This window comes from Danio rerio, chromosome 4 (assembly GCF_052040795.2).
Source record: "Danio rerio strain M-AB ecotype USA chromosome 4, GRCz13ab, whole genome shotgun sequence".
Taxonomy (NCBI): Eukaryota; Metazoa; Chordata; class Actinopteri; order Cypriniformes; family Danionidae; genus Danio; species Danio rerio.
In genome coordinates, this window is record NC_141024.2 from 51,105,105 (window position 1) to 51,123,488 (window position 18,384).

At 36.6% G+C, this 18,384-nt stretch overlaps 1 protein-coding gene and 1 long non-coding RNA gene across 5 annotated transcripts in view; both read left to right on the forward strand.

Moving 5' to 3' along the window:
* LOC108183675 (NACHT, LRR and PYD domains-containing protein 3) overlaps positions 1–18,384 on the forward strand; it is a 65,516-nt gene that overhangs the window by 45,163 nt on the left and 1,969 nt on the right. For all 4 annotated transcript variants that reach the window (XM_088650124.1, XM_088650125.1, XM_088650127.1 and 1 more), the window contains one exon: positions 18,014–18,060. In XM_088650124.1, the coding sequence (XP_088506250.1) occupies positions 18,014–18,060 (47 nt within the window). The remainder of the gene's footprint in view (positions 1–18,013; positions 18,061–18,384) is intronic.
* On the forward strand, positions 1,544–15,064 carry LOC147844901 (uncharacterized). The gene is made up of 5 exons (XR_015483748.2): positions 1,544–1,591; positions 2,287–2,433; positions 5,473–5,539; positions 6,398–6,548; positions 11,794–15,064. It is a non-coding gene; the product is annotated as an uncharacterized LOC147844901 (long non-coding RNA).

Sequence of the window (18,384 nt, forward strand, 5' to 3'; positions counted from 1 at the left end):
GTTACTTTTGCTGCCGACATATTCCCTCTAACTGAGAAGGATACAAGAGTCAAAATGATTGCCCCAACAGCCACCTCTTTGGCACGATGTTCCTGAAGCATAAACGCCATTAGGTGCAGGAACCGAAGTTTTCCAGCCAGCGTCACTCTATTGCGCCATGTTGACAGCTGCTGATCCCAGAGATCAGCTCCGCGAGGAGCGTTCGGACCAGCGCGTCGTATGGCTTCTAGCCCATCTGCGAACCAGAAGGCATCCCGCAAGGCTTGCACATTGTCTAAGAGACGCGCAACCTCTGCCTGTGCCTCAGCAGGTCTCATAATAACACGAACTGGAAGATGAGGCACCATGGTCTCCATTACCAGCTGTTGTTTGCGCAAATCCGCTCGATTATGCTTTAGGTAACAGATGAAGCTAGCGGTGGTTAGTGTTAGGACGTCCATCTGATGTTGTGCCATTACCTGGAGGGTGAAGGGTGCTACGTCAAGGTGTCGCAGCATAGACTTTAGGTTCCGCCCAGCACCGCCTATAGCGTCAAAAATCATCGGGTTATCTGCAGGTGCGATAACGACTCTGCCGTGTTGATGTGGGGTGAGAGGGTCATGATGTTGTCCTTCCCAAGCTGTCCGAATGTAGCCCGCGCGTGGCACTCTCACTCGCAAATCCGCCATCAGGTCCAGCATCCGATCGGTGAACTCATCGTCTGCGTTCTGCCAATTGCGTGGACGCCGCGCACCAGACCCTGGCTGCTGCTGTTGGTGCTGCCCACCATCGCGCGACCCTGCAAACTGGGGTCCTGGACCACCGCGTGATCCTGTAGGCAATGACATGATATTCTGTCAAGCCACAACTAAACACACATAAAGAAGCAATGAAGAAAGAAAAAGATGTGTGTTAAAACATTAGATGGTTTGTCTCCGTTGTTTTTAATTAATAACTGGCACCCTGATACAACAACACACTTGTAAACTCAGCGAACATGACCTGGAACTGACAGGTGACTTGAACTGGATGACATGCATCTAATCAGATAACAACATGATCAAATGGAGCGCTGGAGCGTATCTTTCACCGCTCTGCACCGGCCTTGCGGCAGTCCAGTAAAGCAAGCAGTCGCACGCAATCGAAGCCATCCGAAATTGGGAGATCTGATCGCAGATGACTGTAGGATGTACATATCCGCATAAGGACCACTTGGTGTGCTCGTTGCATGTCCAATCCCCGGGGGTTCGGACCACCGGGCTATCGGTTCACCATCGAGACGCCGATGAGGTGGTGCTAGACCACTGCCTGCAAACAGGCCTGAGGAGATCGCAAATCTAGTCCGCACCCATGGCCGTGCTTCTGCACATGTGATCAATAAGGTCATCAGCCTCAAGAACAACTCCATGGTTCAGTACAACGTCGTAATAGAGATTAATGCGCTTGGCGGCAGACAGAATCAACAAGCGAAGAAATGTAAACATGATTTTGGATATTCTCCCGCGCCTCATTCAACTCATGAACGCGCGGCATTTGCAAACACGTGCTACTGACGCAATCAATTGGAGACGCCTTTTCCCGCGAACTCATCTCATCTCTCCTGAAAGAGCAGGTAATTCAATTTATATATTTAAATGCATAATTACTGCTTACACGACAAAACATTGCCTTTGTAAGATGTATGTTTAGTGCTTATATTCCTTTGTCGATTATATTTGTTGAAATGTATTTAATAGCAATGTTAGCTGTATACTGTTTAACACACTACATTTCTGTTGATCAAAATAGTGCTTGCGTGTGCTTGTGTGGTTGCCCCAAAAATAAAATCTTTATTTTTTGTTTAATTTGGTGATTATTTTAAATTACTTTAAGTAAATACGTCTTTTAATGATGATAATTAGCTTGCCCAAACGCACAGAACATTATATAACGTCTTTATTATATCAAAGTATATATAATTTTGAGGTGTGTAAAGTTACAAAAACATGAAAATGGTTCATGTGGGTCTAGCCCTGTTTTCAGTCTAAATAACAATGTATTTATAGCTTTGTTTAACGAATATAGGAAAATTAATCTTGGATGTGATTTACATCCTACCTATTCTGTTTTTAATTACATTATGATTTAATTTCAGATTTAAATTTTTAGATTTTAGATAGAAGTACATTACTAGATGTATGTGAAATCATTTGAGTTCAGCAGAACAATAAACAATATATAAAATGTATTATGCTATTATTATTATTATTATTATTATTATGTTATTTATTAGCATAATATAATTTATTATATTTATTTTTCGTAAAGTCTTTATAGGAAACATGCCCTTTGTCTTCATGCTGGGATTAAGAAAAAACAGAAAGCGTAAAATACCTCAAGAGGATGCAGAACATTATATTTGTTGTAAAAGTGACAAACCAGGACTGCAAGTGCAATTCATCAACAAATACAAAGGTAAGTTATACTTACAAACACTCTCTCTCTGTCTATATCTCTCTATGCAGATGTTCAGTGGTTCAATATAGAATGATAATGAACATGTACAATATTGACATCATGGGAACTCAAAATACATTGAATAATTATTTATTATGTAAACTTTTACCATTCTTTTTAAGAAAATCCATGTTGTGTTGCAGTGGTATTGTTAACAGTGCAACATTCTAAGAGACTTAATTGTTTTTCAATAATATTTTCAAGTTCATCTGGCCTACTACAGGTTGAAAAATTAACTGAAACTGTTACTAAAATTCAAAATATTTATAGGTCAGTTGTACTGTACGTTAACTCTGTGCAAGAAGGCTTCAATAGTAAACATTAGTTAATTAAAGTTATTGGTAAAGTTTAATGTTAATCTTAGGTGATGATAATTTCTTAATGCTGATGTATGTGTTAAAATTATAGTAATCTGATTACAATCGTTTTACTAAAGTCAGTCATTTTACTAAATGGGAATAATAACTAATAATATTCAGTTGTATTATTTTATCCTTTATAAGCACAGTAACTGTAATGAATCTGGCTTTTTTCTCACCGTTGACTTTAATCCATTAATTTATTTTAAAGTGTTACCTGTTGTACTTTATCATACTTTTTTAATTAAATTGGGTTGAAACATTTATTAACTCTGAACATGTATATACAACAAAGCACTACATTTATTATTTTTGCTATTATAATTGTTAAAGTAACCAATGCAAACCATACACACACTTAAATTAGTTTTTAATGTATCTGTAATGTTGTAAAATATTTTACAGATTACCAGACTTTTAATTTTCAGCCAGGCACTCCAATGGCTTCCAATGACATCTTTCCATTTCAAAATTGTCACGTTTAAGATCTGATTTCTTTAAAAATCAGTAATCTTCACTACCTGTTATATATATGATATAAAGTGGGTTTCAGATCGGACAAGAAGCACTGCATTAAAGTCCATTTCCCCCCACCATGTCTTCAAAATATGACAGTTTTTTTACCCTGTATTTTGGTTGTTGCTAGATCAGATATGGTTGCAGCCGAAAGTTAACGAAAACTATTTATATTATTTCTTAAATTTCACATTTGTTGTATTTTATTAACGTCTATCCCCACCCCAACCCTAAATCCAACTGTCACAGTAACGTAAAAACAGTAGTTGTATTGAGTATTATTTATGCTGCTATCTATTAAAATACCCAATAAATTTTATTTTTTAAAGCCTACCTCCACCCCAACCTTAAACCCAACCGTCACAGTACTGTAAAAATATTCATTATTGTTATACATTCATTCATTCATTTTCTTTTCAGCTTAGTCCTTTTATTAATCTGGGGTCGCCACAGCAGAATGAACCGCCAACTATTCCAGCATATGTTTTACACAGCGGATGCCCTTCCAGCTGCAACCCATCACTAAGAAACCCATACACATTCATTCACACTCATACACTTCAGACAATTTTTATCTTACCCAGTTCACCTGTACCACATGTCTTTGAACTGTGGGGGAAACCGGAGCACCCCGAGGAAACCCACGCGAATGCAGGGAGAACATGCAAACTCCACACAGAAACACCAGCTGACCCAGCTGAGGCTTGAACTAGCGACCTTCTTGTTGTGAGGCGACAGCACTACCTACTGTGCCACCGCGTCGCCTATTATACAGTCGCCTATTATACAGTATTATACAGATACCTATCATAAAAATGCTGCTATATGGATGTGCATAGCACATACCAGCCGGCCACGTATTCGATTTAGACTTTACCCAGTATTTTCAATGGAATTTCTGCGCTAGCCTTTTGCTGTACTGACGGCGCTAGTGGTTATACCATCGTTCATCTAATTTTACGCTTGAACAACTAAATGAATGCTTTAGTCTGTTTAACTGAATGTATTGTAATTACATTACAACATTGATGTTGTACAAACAACCTTGTGAAATTGAAAATACCCACATTAAGCTATCACCGGAAGTTTATCGTTGGCTTTAAAACTCTAGCTGTGCAGAGAGCCCGTTGTGCATAAACAATTTTGTTCCAAATCCCCGTTAATATCTAATCTTTGTGCTAACAAACAATAGCGAACACAGTTGGGCAAGTTACTTCCAAAATGTAATGCATTACAGTGTATATATATATATATATATATATATATATATATATATATATATATATATATATATTAAAAGTTACTGCCATTTCTTTTTTTGTAATTGGTTACATGACAATATTAATATCTCAGAAATGCATTACACTACTTTTGTATTACTTTTAGGTTACTTTAACCAAAATACCCACAGAAGTACGACTCTAATGAATTAAAGTATTAATTTTCAATAGTATGTCTATGTTTTCAAATACATTTAGCTATATATTGTAATTATTCAGAGAAAATTTTGTCTGAGTCTGACAACAGCCAGTGCTCCACACAGAGATCTGATCATTTATTTGACATATTTTCTTTTAAATATATATTCATAGTGCTTCATCTTTTACACATTTATATATATGACTGTGTAACCTTAATCACTTCTGGGGATGGGGACTTAAAAGGTAGCAATTTTATTTTATCCAATAAATGCATTGATAATATCCACAGATTTTTAAATAGTCAATCAAATGAACTTAAACTATTAAAATTGCAACAAACATTTGTTTTGGCCCAAACTACAAAAACAAACAAATTTAAAACTAGTTTAAACACACTGGTTTAATCATCTATACATGTCATTATAACTATATTGTATAAATATTATTTCAAAGGCCTACATCATGCTAACAATCAAAAACTGAATGACATGACATAACAGGCGATTGCCCTTTGAGTGCACCTGAAAAGACATTAATGACACTTCTCATAAAGCTTGAGAAGCATACAGGACAAGTAGAACAATTAGTTCAAATAAAAACACAAAAGTCTGTAGAATTTAATGCAAACTTTAAAAATGCAATTATGTACCAATGATAATTAATTTTCAACAAACTGCAGCTAATGAACGTCTTTTGTTTAGGAGAATGAGTTTTCACCACTGAAGCTTTATTCAGAGGCGATTTTGTTCTTGAGTACAAGTTTGGGTGGTGAGTATGATTAGCCGAAAGGTTATTAAATATGTTTAGATGTGGTTAAATAAATGAGCAAATAAGCAAACATAACACTGCCGTGCCCCTATGCCAGGGATCACCAAACTTGTTCTTGGAGGTCTGGTGTTCTGCTGATTTTAGCTCTAACCCAAATCAAACACACCTGAACAAGCTAAACAAGGTCTTACAAGGTATACTTGAAACACCCAGGCAGGAGTGTTTAGGCAAGTTGGAGCTAAACCCTGCAGGACACTGGACCTCCAGAAATAAGATTGGTGACCCCTGGCCTATGCTATAGTATCATGATCGGTGATCTCAAAGGTGGATGATATGAAAATTGTGTATCACCCAACAATAATGTCCAAGCACTGCACAACTCTGTACAAGTTCGACCCACGCATATGCAAGGCAGGCAATTCTGTAATCTATCAGCTTAAATATATCGGCCATATTTTGATATCAGACTGATGACCATAACATTAAAAAAATAGCATTTATTGGCTGATATCGATATGGCCGATAATATATTATGCGTCTCAAAATTTAAGTATTTCTGATTCTGATCATTCTGATTACAATCAGTTGCCATATTTGATTGCAATTTCATTAAAAATGTTCCTCACAGACATAAAAAATATTTTACAGGAATTGAGAAGTGAAATGTAAATTAACACTTCTAATCAAATCTGTAGTTTTAGTGAAATAATTAGCAAGTTTTAAAATAGAATTCATTCTCGATACTATTGTTAACACCTCTTTGAAGATGGTCACAGAAAAAAAAATAGTACATCTTAAATGTATAAACTTTAAAAATTGTTTGTATTTTATGCTTAGTGATTGTTTTATGTTTTTCAGCATGGATGCATCGAAAGAAGATGGGTCTTTAGGGAGACTTGTAAATGATGACCACAAAGCTCCTAACTGCAAAATAAAAATCATATCTTTGCTGTGTGCAACATACTTCCAGGAGAAGATATAACCTACAATTATGGAGATTCTGGTTATGGTGAGTAGGGGTCAGTAGTATGAGTCTACAGAAATCAGTAGGTTCACTTACCAATTGTCTATATTATGAAACATAAAATTCAACCATAATTATACGGATGCTTTATTCTGTAATATTGACAGTCAAAATAGCAATACTGACTGACATGTATAAGTAGAAAGTCTGGTCAGAAGGAATATACAGGGTTTCCGCGGGGTCTTAAAAAGTCTAAAATTAAAAAAATCGAAATTTAAGGCCTTCAAAAGTCCTAAATTCACTATTCTAAGTCTTAAATATTTTTGCACAGGTCTTATTTTTGCGATGTCCATGTAACGCTACATCTAAAACTCATTTAAATTCTTTTTTTGTTGTTGTTGCTAGGTTTTCAGGGTGTTGTAGTTCTTTATTTCACTAGTCCAATTGTAATTTGCGTTATTACAACTACAAATAAGACCGACATGCCCTATACCGACAATTGCCAATCAGCTTTCTGTTATTGAACTCAGTGCACGCGGTAAATGTGATGTCATCACTGTGTTTATGGAGTTCCGCCCGCCGCGACATGATTTTGGCTGGCAGAGCTCACAAAATCTTTTTTCAGTTCGTGCGGTGCCGCATTTGATTTGAATTAAATATGAAACACTTTGAAGAGATTTTGTCTGAAACAGGTATGACTGTACACACATAGGGCTGGACAATAATTCGATATCAATATATATCGCGATAGATTTTTTCAATAACAGTGATGATTTTTAAACCCATTTCCGGTATTTCGATATACATTTGCATACGTCTGTTTTATTATAGATAAGATCTTATACCTTGTATCATTTGTCACTGAATGACTTTTCGTGCTCAGAATGAGCGTGATGTCACTTGCGTGATGACGTACATCACAGACACGCTGCCACTGCCAGCGCTCAGAAGTTAGTTAAGCTGCTCCGTTGCAGAATGCTACAAAATGTGTGCCCTGAATACTGATGTGAATGAACAAGCTTCCACAACTAAGAATGCAGACAAATTAGTTGATGAGAGAGGAAAGACGAATGCAGTGGTGTGGAAGTGATTCAGCTTTTTAAGTTTCGATAAACGTATAGTTTCGGTGCTCTGCAAAATGTGCGGTAGAGTGGTGCAGAGTCTGCCGACTAACAGCGGAAACACATCAAATCTGTTCCACCCGATAGAACATACTCAGAGTCAGAAGCAATGACAGAAGATGAGGCATCATTTAAGTTTAAGTCAACCTGTCGCCTCACCATCCACCTTCCCGACACAGATGGCTATGAGGCGCCGTGTACGATCTAAATAAAACTTTGCTTATCAACACAAGCATATAAATTACTCGCATATAAACCTATACTATGTTCAAAACATGTATGAAACTTGCGCATATATAAACTTGATGCATGCATACACCCATTAGGTCTGGACAATGATTCGATATCAATATATATCGCTATAGAATTGTTTTCAGTAACGTGATATGAGTTTTAAACTCATTTCCGGTATTTCGATATAAATTTGCATATATATATATATATATTTATAAGATCTCATAGATTGCATTAGGGATGTAACGGTATCAGAATTTCACGGTACGGTAATACCTCGGTATGAATGTCACGGTACAGTATTTATTGAATCATTTACAGGAAAAACAAAACTTATGAAAATACTCCAAAAAAGTGCCAAAAGTGTCAATGACATACAAATTAGCCATCTATCTGTAAGCTTTGAAACAGGAACTTCAATTTTAATAACAAAAAAATATTAAACAATGTAAAAAAAATAAAGTTTCAATTTAGTATTGTTGAAAACTCATCACATTCAACATTTAATCACTCACTTAGATAGAGATGGGTTTTGAGGAAAATGATCATATAACTATAATCTGGTAAAAGCTGGTATCTCTGAGTATTTACAATGTCCCCTGCAACAGAAAAAAACCCCTCTCATTTGGGACTGAGGTTTCTAGGAGAGAGATATGACTTGGCCCAGGTTGACAGCAGTGGGTGACGTTGTGCATTGTCTTTCCCCCACTTGAGAGAACAAGCCGTGAGTGAAATTGAGATCTCTTTGCGGTACAAGTCAATGTCTGCATCAATCTGAACAGTGTGCTGTGTTTCTGCAGTCCCCATGACTGTTTTTAGTCGTTTTCCCCGACTTGCAGGCACGTGCACACATAGGGCTCAACCTGTGCAGTGCACATGCCCTTTTTAGTCTTGGATAGAAAGTGCCCTTCCAAAATGATCAAAAGTGCCCCCGCGACGCGACACACCCTCCGTCCCACCCTTCAGTAGGTGCGCAACAACACCGCTCTTGAGTATGCGCGCTCAACCCCCCCTCCCCGCTTTACAGTACGCGCGCGACAACACAGCTGATCAGAACACGCGCGACAACACCGCAATTCAGTACGCGCACGACAACACCGCTATTCAGTACGCGCGCGGCGACAACACCCGCTTTATGTTCGATCATTTCCAGCTCTTTTTCATCCCCGCTTCTAGCAGCACACTTCATTTCCGCATTACTGGATCTGTAGCGACAACAGACCGCAAAGAATGTTGGCAACCCCTGGGCTGATGGGAATTGTAGTTTCCACTACCTCCCGTTCGCTTCATTCGCCTGAGCAAATTTTCTCAGAAGACCTATAGTTTTATCGAGTCATGCGACTATGCTAATATCGGAAAAAAATTAATATTGCGGTATGACGGTATTTGCAATACCGTTACATCCCTAGATTGCATCATTTGTCACTGAATGACGGTCAGTGCTCAGCCATCAGAAAGAGCATGATGTACGTCATCACGCATGTGACATCACAGACACGCTGCCATCGCTTAGCACAGCAGTTGGTTAGCTCCGTCGCAGAAAGTTTGCCCTGAAGTGTGCCCTGAATACAGATGTGAATGAACAAGCTATATATATATATATACAGGGCTTTACATTAACTTTTTTGATCACCAGCCACTGTGGCTAGTAGATTTCCAACATTACTAGCCACTCTGCATTTTCACTATCCACAATTTTGTTGTTGGAAAAATATATTTTATATGCATAAGTTTGACGTTGACATGCTAAAATTACTGGATTTAAATTTTGTGTTATGTCCACATGTGTCCTCAATCATTTCACTTTTTGTGTGTCGAGTATGAGCTTGCTCAATGAGCATGAGCAAAGGAGTCATGGTTTCATTGTGTTTGCACGACTAGCATGACTTTTTTTAGAGCTCAAAATTAACGATTTACCAAATTTATCTCTATAACCATACAAAACAATAATTATTTCTTAGACACAAATTTTTAATGTGTCAAAACAAGCAAAATATAGCTGTATACTATACTTTTTATTTAATAAAACATTTCTTAAAAAAGAAAGAAAAGCAATTGACTTTAAAAAAATAACTATTGTCATGTATCAAAAATATTTACAGTAATCTGTCGTGGCTAATGATCATCCTCTCATTTGGTTTTCACTTGCTTTCTTCTGCTTATGTGATCACAATTATTTTACTTCTTGATTCTAAGATCACATTTGCACGCATATTGGGTCATCCTTATATTGTCGAACCCTGCTTTTAGGAAAACTACAAAATTGAAAAAAAATTATTTTCAACCAGCCAAAGTGGCTTGTGGGAGTGACTGTCTAACACGCCAAAGCTGAAATCTACCTGAATTTGGCGTGTTGGCGGGTGTTAATGTAAAGCCCTGTGTATATATGTATATATATGTCTGTTTGTAAAGGCTAAATACAAAAAAGAGAGTTAACATTTTAAAAAGTGAACAAATAATTTTTTTTTTTACTTTTTTATCAAAAGAAAAGTTATAAGAGCCTGGAGGTATTATAGACTTTGCAAATTCAGTTTGCAGATATTTGTAGGTACAGACATCTATTGTGTGCGTTCTTGGCAGTTTTTTAATGTCTTTTTAATATTGTCCATATCGATATCGGAATTATATCATATCGACCAAAAGTTAAGAAGTATATCGTGATATAAATTTTTGTCATATCATCCAGCCCTATACACACATCTTCTTTATGATCAGTCCATGCGTGATCATAGGGAGAAGTAGAACCAGATGACCAATACTTTTTGGCTAGAAATTGCAAAAGCAGTGGGAAAGGAGGACAGTTTTTGTAAAAGTTTGGAAAAACCTGAGGGATAAGTTTCTTTAAAAAAAGAGGCCATGCAAAAGTGTAGACCCAGTTGGTTTTAATATTACAGAATGTTTTTCCATCATTCATAGGTTTTACACTGATGTATAGACCTATATTACAATTTCGAATTTAAAACAATTTACAAGTTACAAACTAAAATTAAGTAACAAAATTTTGCCTAATTACCCTAACCTGCAAAGTTCACCTAATTAACCTAATTAGGCTTTTAAATGTCACTTAAAGCTATTTTTTGAAGTGTCTTCAAAAATATCTAGTCAAATATTATTTACTGTCATCATGACAAACAGAAAATAAATCAGTTATTAGAGATGAGTTATTAAAACTATTATGATTGAAATGTGTTGAAAAAAAATCTGCTCTCCATTAAACGGGAATTGGGGAAAAATAAACAGGGGGGCTAATAATTCTGACTTCAACTGGAAAGGAATATATATATATATATGTATCAGTTTACAGTATATTGATGCCCAATTTCTAGGCTTTATTGGTGATAACTAAACTAGTCAGAAAGTGTTGTGTGAATTGTTGAGTGGGCAAAATAAAAAATAAAAAACCTCAATATTTTTAGTGAGTGTACTTGTTTTCTGTTTTTATTTCTGCCTTAATAAAAAATATAATTTTAGAGCAACACAAGATCTGTTGCCATTAATATTTAACTTTAATGGGTAGAACTGTCTGAGATATGAACAAAAGCATGTGATGCATCATTTAGATAAAAAATGTATTTAAAAAATCTTGAATGGTTATAAAAATCTTTATAATTAATTATAAAATAATTAAAAACGATTATCCTGAATGATATTAATGATATGACCTAGTTCCAGAAGCTTTTTACTTCTCTGTTTGTTTGTCTATTTTACTGTCTGTTTCTTCTTCTTCTGATCTCTTTATGTGTATGCATGTTTTTGATATTGCGATATAGGTCCTTAATTTAATACTTAATGGTCTTAAAAAGGTCTTAATAAGTCTTAAATTTGACATTATGATATCTGCAGAAACCCTGAATATAGAAAAAGAAGAATATACTTGTTCTGTCTTGACAAATATTTCTGATTTCGATATTCTCTGTTTTTTTTCTGACATCCAGTCCCATAATGCTTCTGTCTCCTCACCTGCTTTGGACAACGTGAAGAATAGTGATCCTCACAAACAAACTGAGCCACAACAGTCAGACAAAGCAAGAAGATCAGGGAATAAGACGGTAACCCTTTCATTCAGGCACCAGGTAGCCTATCTAGTGATATTTGCTGCTAAGTGAACAGGGCAGACTAACCAGAACAAGGTAAGACAGACCCTTTGGCAGGTTTATTTAAAATGTAATCTAGTTCTAACTATTTAACATCATACAATTGTGTCTTAAAGCAATTTATTTAAAGATGAAAGGATAGCTCAATTATGTATTTTCACATGCCAGATATTCTGGAGTTAATTCATACAGTATGACCAATAGTACACATACAGATTTTACTATAAAAGATTGGTTAATTACTGGCAAGTGATAGTTGGACTGCATAGTTAATCGTAAAAAGATGGCGATCTCAATTCGAACCCCTGAACGTCGATGCGCGAACGACATTTAAATGACCATATTGCAGTTTGGAGTTATGTTTACTACAAGATAGGGTTGTGCCGATGGACACTAGTGTTGTGTATCGATGATAGGGAGAGATATCACCGAGAGCTGAGGCCTGACTATTTTAAAGATGATGTTTGGCTCATTTCACATTTATGTAGACCTATTACATGTGTTAAATTCATTTTTAAATAAAAGACTTATTATTAATATTATCTTGTTGTTGATGTTATTCTTATCAGAATTAATAATCAAATAACTGTAATTTGTCCAGCTTTAGCTGTGTCCGTCAGCATTGCCTAACCGACACTTCAGACTGCAGCAGCAATCATTTAAATTGAAAATTGCCTGCTCAAAGGAAAAAAAATACAATGATTTTAAAATTGCAAGGCGAGTATTACCTATATTCACAATTTTTACCAAAATCAGCATGTCAAAAAGAATTTATTTCCCATTCTTTGCATATCAAGTTAATATGCAACTTCACTGTTACTTAAAAATAATAGGCTAAATAACAAAACAGGATTTAATTAACAAACAAGTTATAGGTGCAGTAGGTGATCTGCCAAAATGCTAACCGGTTGGCATAATATCTTTGAAACACAGTCCCTCCCCTGCCATCCAAAGCCACGTCTCTGAAACACGAATGCTCATCGTAAAGATGGCAGTGGACAACCCACTAGATCATGTCATTCACCATTTAGAAATGTAGCTAGTGTTTAGCCGGTGGCGTGCAGGAATTACACTTATTACTAAACCATACTTGCATGCTATTTCACATGAATATTCAGAGTAGTGGTGAACAATATAAAGAGCGCATCACTGGCTGTCATTGTTCAGAAATGACCCAAGTAGGCTAGGCTGAATAGCTCTATTTACTGATGTTTTGTTGTTAAACTAAATATAAATCTACTTTATCAACGCTGTAAAAGGACCTTATGAAGCTGAAAATAGTCGCATCAATCTATCACGGGGAGATTTCAGTGGCTGAACAACACTTCTGTGCAGATAACCCATTCATAACAACACAATCTACATCAGCTCTGCGTGACTAAAAGAGTTTAACACAGAACATGACCAGCCTAACAGAAATACTTCAGTCATGGTATTATTTTTCTTCCAGCGTGCAAAACTCACTCCAATATTGATTCAGGAGTTTAACAGGTTTTTATTCAGCATTTGATTTGCAACTGTGACTGCTCGTCTGCACATAAACGCGCGGCGCACATGCACGCATCCACAGGCAAATGGTGAATCTGCATGAAGAGATGCCCAGTGGTTCAAATCTACATTTGCTGACAGTTTGACCTGCTTATCAGAATTATGGGAATTGTCAGCCCGACAATATTTAATTGGATGAACATGTTTTAGTTTTATGCCTTACCCAGAATATAAAAATACATATAAACACATTTAGATCATTTTCTTTAATCTTTACTTTTGGACTGTGAAGAGACTTTCAACCAGCACAACAACACATGATTCTGAAGATGATCACCTACTGCAGCTTTAAATAGACTTAAAAAAATAAAATAAAACCAAAAATGAAAACTTTAGAAATGAAAGTGGCTCAGATGTTCTGGAATAAATGGTGTTGCAGTAATGCACAATTGTTGGTCACCTGAGACTCCTTTTATAACAGCACTCTCACAAGATTATCTCTTGCTTTCACAAAACGTTTTTTATCTTTTGTTTATATTTGTTACTAATAGCCTATTTTAGTTTTGCCTACGGGTAAAGGAAGCCTATGGACTTTTTAAATTTGTTTTTAGTGCATATATTTACTGATTTGTCAAATACCCAGAATATACAGGGTGTCCGCGGGGGTTGTGAAAGTTAGTAAATGAAATTAGTCAAAATTAAGGGCATTAAAAAGTATTGAAAAGTAGTTAATGTCATCTGACGAGGTATTACATTTTCGAGCTCAAGATAAATTTTTAGATTTTTAGATACATTTTCAGTTTGTGTTGAGTGCAGGCCTTTATTCTAAAATTTGCGTGGATTTATTTAAATGTTGAGAGTAGGACCGGAGCGATATCGTGAGGTGGTATGGTAACTTGGCAACAAAGCCGCAACGTCAACACACCAGGGCTCGAAATTGTGACTATTCTGGTTGCATATGCGCCCAAAAATTAAGCTATGCAACCTCATAATATATTTGGGAGCCGTCAATCACTTAAGGCTTTCCGCTGTCAGATGACAGGGAGCTTTTGTGACTGCAGAAATTGCAAACGCCTGAAGAGTGAAAAGTACACAGGTTTGCAAATCCCACCTAAAGTTACAAATAATAGCACAGATGACCATGTATATCATGTGGTGAATGTTGATCCACCTACCGAGATTAAGTGTTTTCGGAGAAGGTGGCCGAATCTGGATGCGTTGCATTCACTGCGTGTTCAGCGCAAATGTCCGCTAAATGTCAAATCTAATACTGTACACATCATCGCCAAAGAAGCAGGCCTTCTAAGTTTACACTGAAACTGCAGCTCATAACAAAGAACCGCATTGCGCTGTTGGTCATCGCGAGAATCCTGCTCTGCCTGCTCATTTATTGGTCGGCTGACTCGCCTGCTTTATTCCACAAACACAGAAAAATGTAAATCAGCTCATAACTAGTGTGAGCATTTACAATGACACAAACCAAAATCAAAACTTTCAAAGAGTGGCAGAAGTGAGACTTTTTTTTTGAGATGTATATTCTTTTTCTATTTAATTACTGATGACTGTTTGCAGCTTTCAGCCTTGAATTGAATGATTTATTATAATCTTTTGTTTGTTTTGTAGTAGAAATAATATTCATTAAATTAACTTGCATATAAAAAAACATATATTGTTTGATGTAAACTATACATTTATTCTTCATGAAGTAACAGTAGGACTTTATATAGCAGAAAACCCACATTCAAGGCAGCATGATAATGACAAATGTAATTCTTTGTAAGTATTATTGTCATCATTGATTCAGCACGATTGTCTAACCGTGCTGAGAACGGTTTGTAATTGTGCCGCACTGATCTAGGCTCAGTGGAGAAACAACCGTAACCGTACTGAACTGTTCTTAGAAGAGCGGCTATTGATATTAATGACATGCATAACATTGATTAAAAACTATGAACAAAGGCCCATTGTGACATCTAGATTAATCCCTCTGCTTTACTTAAATGTATATGTTATCTGCAATATGTTATGGCATTTAGAAAGATTTAATTTACGCCACTACAGTTGCAGCTCTAAGTCGTGCTGGTATTACATTTTTTTTGAAGGTATTAAAAAAGGTAGTAAAAGGTATTAAATTCAACTTAAGAAGTTCTGTATATACCCTGAAATAAATATGTTTGTTTTATTTGTGTTTAATTCGATGGAATGATAAACATGGACATGGGTGTTATTCAAAACATGACCTATTTATTTTTAAATATATTATATTTATATATTTAATATATTTAATTGTTTAAACCATATTACATAAATTTACAACTACTATTTTACCATTTGTTTTGGCTTTAGTTATTAAACAGATTATTAATAAATAATCAAAGAACATTTTACTGAGCTCAGTCAATAGTTTTGTCTGTAGGTCTAGTCAAAAATCTAATACATTTAGAGCCATGGCTGCAACAAGTCGGCAACACTGTGTCTAAAATGAAACTCTCTTATCAGAAAACAATTAACACAATTATTCCAAGCACAACATTGTGTTAGATTTTAGCAAATACAAATGTAAGCTTGTTGATTATCACTTATGTGACTATGATCAGACCTGCCGCACTCAACTGAACAAAACATGGACAAATAAAACTCTATCACAGAGAAATAGTCATCCGCGGGGGTCCTTCTCTCATCTAAACAGGACATTAATGCATCTTTGTTTCTTATGTGTGTATCATTGTAGGTGTCCCCAAAGGTGTGTGTGTGTATCACCAGAGTCTTCAAAGTGTAGCTAAAGCAGTGTGTGTGTATCACCAGTGTCCCCAAAGGTGCGTGTGTGTGTATCACCGGTGTCCCCAAAGGTGTGTGTGTGTGTATTACCAGAGTCCTCAAAGTGTAGCTAAAGCAGTGTGTGTGTATCACCAGTGTCCCCAAAGGTGTGTGTGTATGTCACCAGAGTCCTCAAAGTGTAGCTAAAGCAGTGTGTGTGTATCACCAGTGTCCCCAAAGGTGTGTGTGTATGTCACCAGAGTCCTCAAAGTGTAGCTAAAGCAGTGTGTGTATCACCAGTGTCCCCAAAGGTGTGTGTGTATGTCACCAGAGTCCTCAAAGTGTAGCTAAAGCAGTGTGTGTGTGTGTATCACCAGTGTACCCAAAGGTGTGTTTGTGTATTACCCGAGTCCTCAAAGTGTAGCTAAAGCAGTGTGTGTATCACCAGTGTCCCCAAATGTATGTGTGTATCACCAGAGTCCTCAAAGTGTAGCTAAAGCAGTGTGTGTGTATCACCAGTGTCCCCAAAGGTGTGTGTGTATGTCACCAGAGTCCTCAAAGTGTAGCTAAAGCAGTGTGTGTGTATCACCAGTGTCCCCAAAGGTGTGTGTGTATGTCACCAGAGTCCTCAAAGTGTAGCTAAAGCAGTGTGTGTGTATCAACTGAGTCCCCAAAGGTATGTGTGTATCACCAGAGTCCTCAAAGTGTAGCTAAAGCAGTGTGTGTGTATCACCAAGGTCCCCAAAGGTATGTGTGTATCAACTGAATCCCCAAAGGTAGGCGTGTGTGTATCACAAGAGTCCTCAAAGTGTAGCTAAAGCAGTGTGTGTGTGTATCAACAGAGTCCTCAAATGTGTGTATTTCCACTGTAGTCTAAACTAAATTAATTATAGACACTCCTATTTCAACTGATCATTTGTATAAAGACTTTCACAGTAATTGTTTTCACTGAGAAACGTGTCTTATGGCGCATGTAAGTAGTTAGTGTATATGAATTTGAACTTCACAACCCTTGTTTTATACAGTATGGGTTTTAGTGTGAATGTATTTGAGGTTTACTATATTAACCATCATATGACTTATCAGTAGAGTTTCATCACTTCTCATATCAGTGGATATTAATGTGTCCATTGAGCTTCATAAACTCACTGTAAGGTCATCCATTTACTTCTCCCTTACTGTTTTTTTAAAATTAGTTTGTATGTATTATTCTGCTAACATGCTGTCTGTCACATACTATTTATGAGAGAAATATGTAATTTCATGAACAATACTTGACACCAAATGACCTTCTGACACCAGATTGAGTTATTTGTGAAGGAAAAAATTTAATTGTCTATTTTCAGTGATCTTATTTACTTTATCATATGTCTCTCTGCACTAACATTATTATAATTATTAATAATATTATATTAGAAATATTCAGATAACTGAGTCCTTAAAGTATACTTTAACCTGAGTTTGTGTATAACTGCGGTCCTCAAAGTGTGACTATACCGGAGTTTGTGTATATGTCCCCAAAGGTGAGTTATAAAATACTGTCCTCATTTTGAAGGTAATTTGTCAGGTCTTTATAGAAGTATTTTTTTGCAAATATCAACTGATATTCATAATAAGCACATTTTTAGTAGTGCAGTCATGTCTTTCTTTTGTCTCTAGACCCTTCAGAAAGGGTAGTCCCCAAAGGTAGGGTGTTGAGTCATGTGTCCTCATTGGTTTGTTAGGTAAGTATGTGTGTGTGTGTGTGTGTGTGTGTGTGTGTGTTATAAGCTGATGTTTGTGTACTAACTGTAGGACAATCTGTGTGTGTTTACAGTCTGGATCATGGAGGACAGACGAGGATTACAGCAGGACCACGCAAATGTAGGACTACACACACGCACACACACACAAACACTCTCTCAAACACACACACACGCATGCACACACTCACACAATCAGACACACACTTACACACACACACACGCACACACACACACCGTCTCTCACACGCACAGACACACACACTCACTCTCACACACACAAACACACACACCCTCTCTCTCTCACACACGCACACGCTCACACACAATCAGACATACACACACACTCGCACACATGCATGCACCCTCTCTTACACACACACACACTTCCTCTCTCTCTCACGCTCACTTACACACACACACACACCCACAGCAGTGATCACAT